This window comes from Sinocyclocheilus anshuiensis, unplaced genomic scaffold (assembly GCF_001515605.1).
Source record: "Sinocyclocheilus anshuiensis isolate Anshui unplaced genomic scaffold, SAMN03320099.WGS_v1.1 scaffold1756, whole genome shotgun sequence".
Lineage (NCBI taxonomy): Eukaryota > Metazoa > Chordata > Actinopteri > Cypriniformes > Cyprinidae > Sinocyclocheilus > Sinocyclocheilus anshuiensis.
In genome coordinates this window covers 232,430-243,705 of record NW_015558655.1, presented here as the reverse complement: position 1 = coordinate 243,705, position 11,276 = coordinate 232,430, and the positions used below count along the sequence as shown (strand labels likewise).

At 38.1% G+C, this 11,276-nt stretch overlaps 1 protein-coding gene across 1 annotated transcript in view; it reads left to right on the top strand.

Moving 5' to 3' along the window:
• LOC107681044 (zona pellucida sperm-binding protein 3-like) overlaps positions 1–11,276 on the top strand; it is a 92,107-nt gene that overhangs the window by 1,816 nt on the left and 79,015 nt on the right. The window contains exons 5-8 of the mRNA XM_016477186.1: positions 41–158; positions 232–314; positions 401–405; positions 6,427–6,432. Coding sequence (XP_016332672.1) covers positions 41–158; positions 232–314; positions 401–405; positions 6,427–6,432 — 212 coding nt within the window. The remainder of the gene's footprint in view (positions 1–40; positions 159–231; positions 315–400; positions 406–6,426; positions 6,433–11,276) is intronic.

The following is an 11,276-nucleotide window of genomic DNA, read 5'->3' as shown; positions in this document are numbered from 1 at the left end:
TTTTTTTTTTTTTCCTTGCCTCTCCACGCATTCTCTTCAGGTGCCTGGTAGACGCAAAGCTTACAGGCTCCACTTCCAGTTTCATGCATCGTATTCAGAGTGACAAGCTGCAGTTTCAGTTAGAGGCTTTCAGATTCCAGCAAGATGATCGTGGCTTGGTATTGTAATTTGGGCTGTAGTTCTGTGGGTGAGTTCTGTGAGTTGTTTTACTGATCATGTGGTGTTCTGTAGGTGTACATCACCTGTGCTCTAAAGGCTGTCATGGCCTCAATCCCCACATGTCCAAAGAACAAGGCTTGCTCCTTCATAAATGGGTATTTGTTTTATTTTGCCCTATTTTCATTTGTCTAGTATCATGATGTGTTAAAAATGGGTAACCAGTTTTGTTTGCCTTCTATAGATGGAGTTTTGTTGCTGCCGTGTGTTTTGAGTTTGAGCTCCGTCAAGTTAATTATTTGTCGTCTAATTTTTTTATCTTAAAATCAATTTTATACACCATGATTTTCGTTTCTATAATGTGTGAATATATCCCCATCGTATTCTACAACAAAAACAATCAGAGTGCCTTGTTATCACTAGTTCTATTTTTGACTTCCCGAGTCCGCTATTAGCATATAGCCTGCTAGCATCGCCAGCGTGGTTGCCGCTAATCTCGCTTACATGAACTGAGCTGGATGATGACATCACTGAATTCAATGATGAACTGTCTTTAACTGAAAAATGAGTGTTTACTATTGTAATTTTGCATTATTGACACACTATTTTCCTAATTAATGCTGTTCAGTTGCTTTGACACAATCTGTATTGTTAAAAGCGCTATATAAATAAAGGTGACTTGACTTGACTTGACTTCAGTAGATGACAATGACCAGGTGTGCATGTGCTGTGACTCTACGTGTGGTCTCAGTAGAAAGGGACAAGCACTGTCTGATTCAGGTAACCTAAAAGTATTTTTTTCTTTTCTTTTCTTTTGTTTGTGTGTACTAGGGGTTGCGTCGACTTCAATGCTCTGCCATGACGCTTTAAGCTTGACGTTGACTAGTCGCTGGTCCTATAGAGGGCGCAACAGGATAAGAAATCTTTGAAGGACTTCCACATTTACGCTCCATTTCCAAACAGTTCAAATGACAAATAAATGCATACTCTGAAAGCGCTCCACAAGACATGTGTGATTATACTACTGGATGTTTGAAATTGAATGGGAGAATGCACGTTTTAAACAGCTTATTGTACAGGTAAGTTAATCGCCATTCTAATCTAATGCGCTGCTGCACTGTAACGCGCACACACAAGCTACAGACAGTAAGTAGCGCGTACATCACACGCACAGAATCATTCAGCGCGGAAATGTATTGTCAACACTGTTCTGTGATTTCTCAATAAAATAGCTTAGAGACTGAAAAGTTCAAGCATATATTTCTTAACTAAATTCCACAGCTTCACTACTAGTACGAGTAGTGCCAGGTATAATTAATTTACACACGCAATCGCCTTCTCACTAATGCATTCATATTAATGTAATCTTTACTGTGCTACTTTCTGTATCTGATTTAGAACGAGCAGAAATCTGTGAGAAATTCGACTCGACTTTCATCACATAAAAGTCGACTTCAAAAAATCAGAAGTCGTTCAACCTCTAGGGTGTACTTCAACTTCTCACCTTGTCACTTGTTTTCAGGCCTGGTATCAGAAGGGAAAGCAACTGCTAAATTCTGAAAAAAACAGGTGTTAATTATCAGACCTAAAACCTCCGCATGTAATAACCTAGAACACTCTCTAACACTTGATGGCTGCTCTGTCAATTCTTCGTCATCAGTTAGGAACCTAGGTGTGCTATTTGATAGCAATCTTTCCTTCGAAAGCCACGTTGCTCTCAATGTCAAATGCAGAAACTTTCATTCATGCGATTATAACCTCAAGGTTAGATTATTGTAATGCTTTATTGGGTGGTTGTTCTGCATGCTTAATAAACTCCAGCTGGTCGAAAATGCAGCAGCTAGAGTTCTTACTACAACCAGGAAGTATGACCATATTAGCCCGGTTCTGTCAAAACTGCACTGGCTCCTTATTAAATATTGTATAGATTTTAAAATCCTGCTAATTACTTATAAAGCCCTGAATGGTTTAGCACCTCAGTACTTGAGCAAGCTCTTATCGTATTATAGTCCTCCACGTCCGCTCCGCTCTCAAAACTCTGGCAATTTGATAATGCCTAGAATATCAAAATCAACTGCGGGTGGCAGATCCTTTTCCTATTTAGTGCCCAAACTCTAGAATAATCTACCTAACACTGTTCAGGAGGCAGACACACTCTGTCAGTTTAAATCTAGATTAAAGACCCATCTCTTTAACCTGGTTTACACATAACACAATTACACATTTCTATTACTGAAATCCGCTAAAGTATTGTTAGGCTGCATTAATTAGGTAAGCCGGAACTGGGAACACTTCCAATAACACACAATGTGCTTGTTACATCGTAAGAAGAACGGCATCTACGCTAAAATTAGTCTGTTTCTTTCTTATTGGTCACCGTAGCCACCAGATCCAGTCTGTATCCAGATCAGATGGTCACTTCAGTCACCCGGATCCAGTACGTATCCAGCCCAGATGGTGGATCAGCACCTAGAGACATTGAGTGTTTACTATTGTCCTTTTGCATCGACACACTATTTTCCTATTTGATACTGTAAAGCTCAATATAAAAGCACTATATAAATAAAGGTGACTTGACTTCTTCCCAGAAAAGTGCTATATAAATGTAACAAAATATTTTTTTCATATGCCTATGCAGTAATTATAAATTTGAATATATTTGATTATAATCTTATTGTTGTGTGATAATCAATCTTGGTACTCCGGTAAAATCTGGTTCCTGAAGCAAAAAACAATGGGTTTAAATATTTACTGTTACAGCCTGCTGCTAAACTTCAATTTTAAGTGTACTTTTTACTGAACATATTTTTACTGTTCCTGTCCCTTAAATGCTCTGAGATATGTGATACATGGACATTAAGCAGAAAATAACCGGACATATGTTAAACTCCTGAATCCCCATTCTACACAAACTGCATAAGATTGCACTTGAACTCGAAACCACTCAATAAAACTCCTTGAAATGGAAGGAGCCAGAGTGATGTTTACTAATTATTATTCTCGAAGCTCACCTGCCCATTTCTGAGCAAGACTTTTCAGTACTGCTGGGTAATTGACACAAAGGGATTTGTGAAGAAAGATGCAGTCACTAACAGGGACGAGGATTTCTTCTACCAGTTGTCATTTGAAGGTCAGCGCTAATTTGAGCTCTTCTGGGAGTGTATGTGATGGACAGACTGAGGTGGAGGTATAGAATGAACAAGAGAGCAGAGTGATTGGAGAAGGCATGTAGAGGTACTGATAAAAGGATGACGTCTTTATCCTCTATCTGTTGTCTTTCATTATAGCACCTTGGCTCTGTCTTTATGACAAGCTGAAGATGAGATGTCTGGTGAGCCACACAAGCAAACAGAATTCACACCAACCAAACAATTATGACAGCAAACAGTTTATTTAAACATGGGAATGGGTGATTTCTACCACAGAATTTTAGACAAACAACTTACGATAATTTAACTATTAAAGATGGTTTTGATAAAATTGCATTTAAAAACTGATTTGGCTCCACTGAGTCTGTTCCATGGTTCTGAAGCTGCAAAGATGTCTTTTTTTTATAAATGAGCAGTGTTCATTCTTGCCGTAATTTTCAAGAGTGGCAATAATCGCTGTCCTTTAAACATTGAAAATTATTTTTTTAATCCAGATTCCCACACACCCAAGTTATGGCTGCCTGTTCTAATTAAAGTAGGAAGTGTTTCACGGTGGCACAGTTCCCTCTAGAGTGGCATGCATGTCCTCTAAAGCACATTAGGTCAGCTGTACGCTCAAGGAGACTAGCATAGGCACTGCTGAAATGATTCAGGAACAGTTACCCACTGGCACAACCACATTACATCGCAACCACTGGGTTTCTTTGAATACTTATAGGCTCTGTTCCTAGTCTATGGCCTACACACACAGCATTTTAGAGTGGTATCAAAAGGCACTAAAAATTTGCTACTTTCTAAATATATTTTCTTTTGGCAGTTCTTTTAAAACAGTATCTGTCAGCAAAACAGAAGGAGTTAACACAGAACTTCCACACATAAGGTATTTACTGATAAAATGGGTCAAACAGATGAGCAGGGCTGACTTAACTGACAAACAGGTGGTTATTTGCATGGTGATGAGAGTCTACAGTGGTAAAGCTACAACGGGAAGATGAGGACTGACAGACTGAAGCAGTAGAGCATATAAGTAGCCAGGTAAGTTGCATATAGACAACAACAAGACCAGATGATGGTGGAGTGTACTGTGATGACTTTTGAAGGGTGGCTTGATGAGTGTAGGCAGGTGTGGTGAATCAGAATTCCGGGAAGGAATTGCAGGATCTGGCGTGGCTGGTGACAGTATCACTAACCTCCATAAATAAGGCAATTAAAGAATGGTGGATGAAACAAAAGAGATGTTGATTACAAATCAGTGTTTATCGCTAACTAAAACCAAGGCCACTTCCACACAAAGCCAGAGCTTTCCCTATCCAATCTTTTTTTTCCTTCGTTCTAAAAAAAAATTCCGTAAACAAGGCGTTGTCTAAAGAAATATCTGTGTACACACGAAACCACTGAAACCGACTCAAAACGATGTAGTATGCATGCCAGCCCACTATGTGTCGCTGTAATTCTGCCACAGAGATACACTAAAAACAGAGAAGAAGACTTGGAGCATGCGCGTAAACCTTGTGCGCTGTATACAAACATGTTTGGTTTAGTAATTTTTGATATTGCTTTAGTAAGTCGTGGCCTAATGGTTAGAGAGTTGGACTCGTAACCCAAAGGTTGCGGGTTCGAGTCTCGTACTCGATTCGCAGGAATTGTAGGTGGGGGGAGGGGTTAAATGCAGAGCACTAATTCCAAGTATGGGTCACCATACTTGGCCACATGTCACGTCACATGTCACTAAAGCTAATAGGCTCAGTAGCTTCTGCAGCATGAATACAAGCATGAAGTCCGCCATTGTTGTCGTTGCTTTTATGTGATGTAGCGGTGACTAGGGTCGAGATGTGGGGTAATGACATCATCGTTTCACAAAATATACGGATTGGCTGTACACACGAAAGGGTGTCGTTTTCAGATTTATCCACTCTGGGACCCGGTTTCAAAAAATAGCGGTTTCAGGCCACCAAAACGCCGGGTCCATCTGGACGAAACGCCGATATGATACAACATTTTTACGTATACAGCTAAACACGCGTGTCTCCGTGTGGACGGGGCCTAAATCTATTAAAGATTATTTTCGTTAACTGAAATATATATTAAATAAAATATAACTGTTATATGGAAAACATAAACTTAAACTAAAAATTAGAAATATTTTTTAATAAAAACTATCTGAAATAAAATAAGTACTAAAATATGTAGTTCATGTAAACTGAAATAAAAATAAATTAAAGATAAATAGACAAAACACCTGAATAAATAAATAAATAAGTACACTGAACAGAGCAGCTTAATGAAAATCATCCAAGATTTACCCAATATTTGTGTGCGTGATTATTATACAGTACATCATATTATTAGTTTATCTAAGATCTAAGTTTATCAGATTTCACTGGCTGCAAACATACACTCGTACATGGTGAGAAGCTGTGGATGTGGAGTTAATAGAAATAATCAATAATCGTGCTGTATGAACTGCTCATATTTCCAATGCATGGCCACCCTCTCCATGAAAGTACAATCTAATTCCCAGGGTTAATTACCACATTGTATGTAGTTTGGGGAATACAGCACTCTGAACTTAATTATCGCCCAGGAAGAAAAAAATACATAACACATAGCCACAAAACCTCCCTATGGTTTGTGAAAAGAGAGAGAGAGAGAGACAGAACATACTTTATTAGAAATTACATTCATAACATTCACATGGGGAGAGTGCATTCAGAAAACATTTAGGCCTAATTTGAGATTTATGTATTTTATTCATTTGAAACAATTAAGATTTTTAAAACAATAAAATTTATTAAGTTAAAACATAATAAATGTATATATATATATATATATATATATATAATTTATTTAATCAGTTAAAATGGTTAAAATGGTAAAAGCTGTGGAAAAAAACAATATTCAGTTAGTTAAAATGTACGAGAAACCAATTGGATTGATTGATGATACATTCAACTTAGTTGTTGTGTATTTAAAACTTATTCAATGCATTAGTACTATTACAAAAATCGGTTACACTTTATTTGAAGGTGTCCTTGTTACAGTGTAATTATACATTTAACGGAGTAATATTAATTAACAACATGTTAATTAACTACGTTACAATGTTAATTCTCAATAAGAGCTTCTGTAGACGTCTGACAGAAATAAAGTCAGTCTGGTTAGTAATGAGTGAAGCTGGGAATGCTGTTTGTGGAGTTGTTTAATCCTCCTCTGCTGAGATCTTGAGAGATTTAATGTATTTTATATCAGTTGATTTAATGTTCGGCTGTGGCTGAAGTCAGTTGTAGTTTTTGTGTTTCTCTTTCCTTCGGTGATTCTGCTTGTTAACAGCAGCTGTTCATAATTAATGGTCAATCATCACATAATTATCTTCTTAACTCCAACACTGCTTCAATGCTACTTTAAAGGGGTCATCAGATGCCCATTTTCCACAAGTTGATATGATTATTTATGGTCTTACTGAAAAGTTAACATAGTTTTGTTAAAATGTCTCAATGGTAGTGTAAAAAAACATATTTTTTACCTGTCAAAAACAGCTCTTTTCAGAGCAAGCCATTTTGTTGCATTTTCCTTTAAATGTTAATGAGCTCTGCTGACTCTCTTCCGAGCCGCTCTCTGAGGGACTGTTTACTTTAGGCGCATTCATCGTGAAACTTGCTAATTAGCACATTATTAGGAAAGGCGATTTGCAATAATTCATTAAAAAATCTTATACTCACTTCTTCTGTAGGTGAAGCTGGATCACGAATGATTTGCGCGAACATAGACACATTTAGGTAGATCGGGGGTACATTCCCTTCAAAAACAAACATAATCCACTGCGTCTTCAGCGGCTCAGATGTCGGGAGTAAATGACGACTGCTATGTTCATTATTACATCCAACAACAGAACACCTCAATCGCTTAGGAGACATTCTTATCTACATCTGCTCCGGTGGTGAAACAATGGCGGACTGATGACAGCTCACTCAGGGCAGGTCTAAGGTAAGACGCCAGTCCAGTCTGTGCTGAAACGCCACTGTCAATCAAACTATCGTGGCAGGGGCCTGTCTGTGTGACCTCAGGCATCTGAGATCGGCTCGGTTTGAGAAAGGGGGAAATATTTTAGTAGATTAACAAAAAAACACCGGGTGGATTTTTATCACTTTAGGCAGGGGCCTGTTTTTGTGATGTCACACAGACAGGCATCTGAGATCGGCTCGATTTGAGAAAGGGGTAAAGATTTTAGAAGATTAAAAAAAAAAAACATTCTGTGGATTTTTATCATTATAGGATGGTTGTGTACACACACTGCCAACACACATTTCAGTTGAAACAACTTGTAAAAGTGCATGTAGCATCCTATGACGCCTTTAACAGTGTGGAAACACATGAACACTGAGCAGTGTTTATTTAACACTGGGGACTATTACATAAATCTTACCCGTTTCATTCACGTATGACTGACACATATGAATCACATTGTGCTTATTAATTTGTTTATGTTAAAACTATGTCATCTAAATGGATGGAAAATTTGTATGCAATTGAAATACATAAAATGTAAATTTAGGCCGAAACATTTTTTTGAGTGTAGATAGATAGATAGATAGATAGGTAGATATAGATGGGAGGTCAAGACAAGTGCACTGCATTGTGGGATACCTTATTTTGTGCAGTGTTCACTGGTTTTAAAATAAAGATTTGGTTAAAAAAAAATACAGGTATTTCAGGTACTGTGCACAGTAAAGGGCACTGTGAGTAAACCTTCCTTTGTGCAAACTTTCAGTGCAGTTCAAGCAACAAGATTTTTTTGTGAAAAGGATGCTACCTGTGTTGTCTTTTAAACATTTATAGTTGGTGGGATAAAACTTAAATGAAATTATGACATCAGTGAATAAGAGATTATGAGATGTCTACCTGTGTATATCCTTCCATCCCTCAACAATCAATGAATGATGGAGTGTTGGCACAGCTGTGTGCATATGCATTTATCAAAAATCCACACATTATGTGCTTATTTTTACACATGCATGAGCACAGATATATAAACAGTGTGTGCTAAATTAATTTAGTTTGCAAAGATTCACGGATGTTTTTTCATACCTTCTTCATGGTATGAGAGAGAGAGAGAGAGAGAGAGAGAGAGAGAGAGAGACAGAGAGAGAGCATAAAGAATAAAAACAAATTCCTTATCTCTGTTGCCTCAGGGTGGGAATTCAAACGTTGAAGAGGGGTGTACATGAGGAATGGCTTCCAAATTGCTCTCATTACTGGATGCATTCACTGTGGCATCCTGCCAGTTCCAAAACTCACTTATATCCCTAAAATGAGCAAATGTTTACAGTGACCGCTCATTGAACATATTCCTGCCAAATATTTTGAGTCATGTATATGCTTTTTTCCGGCTTGAATGACTCCAAATGCTTTTTGAGAGAAACTGACATTTTGTTTGGTGTTGTGTAAGAATAATTTCAGTGAGGCATATGATTGGTATTGTGTCACACAACACCTCAGTCGAGAGTGGTTGGGCTCTGATAAAGCAAATCCTGTCAAGTCATTTGACTAACACTTTTGAAAACAAAACATGGCCAGAGAGAGAGAGAGAGAGAGAGAGAGAGAGAGAGAGAGAGAGAGAGAGAGAGAGAGAGAGAGAGAGAGAGAGAGAGAGAGAGAGAGAGAGAGAGAGAGAGAGAGAGAGAGAGAGAGAGAGAGAGAGAGAGAGAGAGAGAGAGAGAGAGAGAGAGAGAGAGAGAGAGAGAGAGAGAGAGAGAGACAGAGAGAGAGCATAAAGAATAAAAACAAATTCCTTATCTCTGTTGCCTCAGGGTGGGAATTCAAACGTTGAAGAGGGGTGTACATGAGGAATGGCTTCCAAATTGCTCTCATTACTGGATGCATTCACTGTGGCATCCTGCCAGTTCCAAAACTCACTTATATCCCTAAAATGAGCAAATGTTTACAGTGACCGCTCATTGAACATATTCCTGCCAAATATTTTGAGTCATGTATATGCTTTTTTTCCGGCTTGAATGACTCCAAATGCTTTTTGAGAGAAACTGACATTTGGTTTGGTGTTGTGTAAGAATAATTTCAGTGAGGCATATGATTGGTATTGTGTCACACAACACCTCAGTCGAGAGTGGTTGGGCTCTGATAAAGCAAATCCTGTCAAGTCATTTGACTAACACTTTTGAAAACAAAACATGGCCAATGGTGACAATTTACAAACAACCTATAAACACATAAAATATCACAATATCAGATATACAAATGCTATTGTGGGTGCCACGTCACTGTTATAGTCAGTCAGTGATCGGCTGACTGTCAGCCAGAGTAGCAGTTGAGGTGGTGGAATCCCAAGAGGTCTATGAGCATAAAAAATAAAATAAAATAAAAACACACAGCTGTTATACACTATAGTAAAGTCAAGTCAAGTCAACTTTATTTACAGTATATTATATTTTATACAATACAGATTGTTTCAAAGCAGCTTTACAGGGAAAAATGGGAGAAAAAATTCAAAGATGCAAACTGAGATCAATTCTGCTGTAAAGCAGCTCTAAAAAAAAATAACAGTGTCATTATTCAGTTGAGGTCAGCTCAGTGTTGATTCAGTTCAATGCTGCATAAAGATCATCAATCATGAAATTAGTTCAATTCAGCTTTAAAGCAGCCCTGTAGACATGTTGTCATCATCCAGCTCAGTTCAGCTCTAATCCAATAGTGTTTGTATAGTCAATTCCATAATATTGCTGAATATTAAGAGTCCCCAACTATAATCAATTTTTATTGCTTCATAAGACCTCTATCTCCAAAGCACTTATTGTACATTTTCAAAGTCCTAGAACAACAAGTTTTTCTTAAAAGTCAAAATGCAGATAAATCCTAGTAATCCTGCAAATTCAGTTTTTGCTCCAACAAATCTTTATCTGATTATGTACAATAAAGCACGGTCTTAACCGGTCTGTTCTGTTTGCTGACAACATGGAAAAACACCATTCTAAACCCAAGGTAAACAGAATACTGGGTTATCTTGTTTCACATTTCTCACTGCTCATACTTTACCAGCAGTTAACCATAAATCCTGAGTATTCATAAGATGATGCTTCACAATGTACAGTCCTAGACCCTGGACTATTCTTATTTGTATATTTTGCAGTCATAGTGTGTTCACACCAGACGCGAACGTAATTATTCCCGCGAGTAGATTACATACAAAGTCAACGCAATTAGACGTGAATAGAGGCGAATTCGCGCCGGGCGACGCGAATCACGCGAAATGCGCGACGCGTTTGCCGCGAACGCACGATATTCGCCTCAATCGCGTCTTCCGCTGCAAGTTCAAAAATTTAAACTCAAGGAAAATTCTCGTGCAAGAAGCAATCAGCTAAGAGCTTCTTGACACATCCAGTTGTATCAGACAATGGAAGAGAGCGTTATTACATAGGTCTGGAGCATAGAATGCTACGATTAACAATTAAAATCAGTTGTAGTGGTAGTTGTATTTTATTAGCATGGCTGCAGAGATACTGCAATCAATAATAAACATAATATCAGTGTATATATACAGTAGTAAAATGTAACACACAAGGGGTCATATGATGCGATTTAAAATGTTCCTTTCTCTTTGGAGTGTTACAAGCTCTTGGTGCATAAAGAAGATCTGTAAAGTTGCAAAGACTAAAGTCTCAAATCCAAAGAGATATTCTTTATAAAAGTTAAGAGTCAACCATGCCTACCTAAAACGGCTCGTTCTAACACGCCCCCACATGTTTACGTCACGATGTGGGAAGATTTGCATAACGCTGCCCAAATGTTCACGCAAAGAAAGAAGGCGTAACTTTTATTCTCACTGTAGTATTGTTGTTGCCGCCGCTATGGCGTTATTTAACAGGATGATATCCGCTTCGTCATGCCTGGAGCTGATCCGTGCTGGTCGCTGAGGAAATACATCAACGTCACGCTGTGGATCGCCGGATCGGCTTTCAC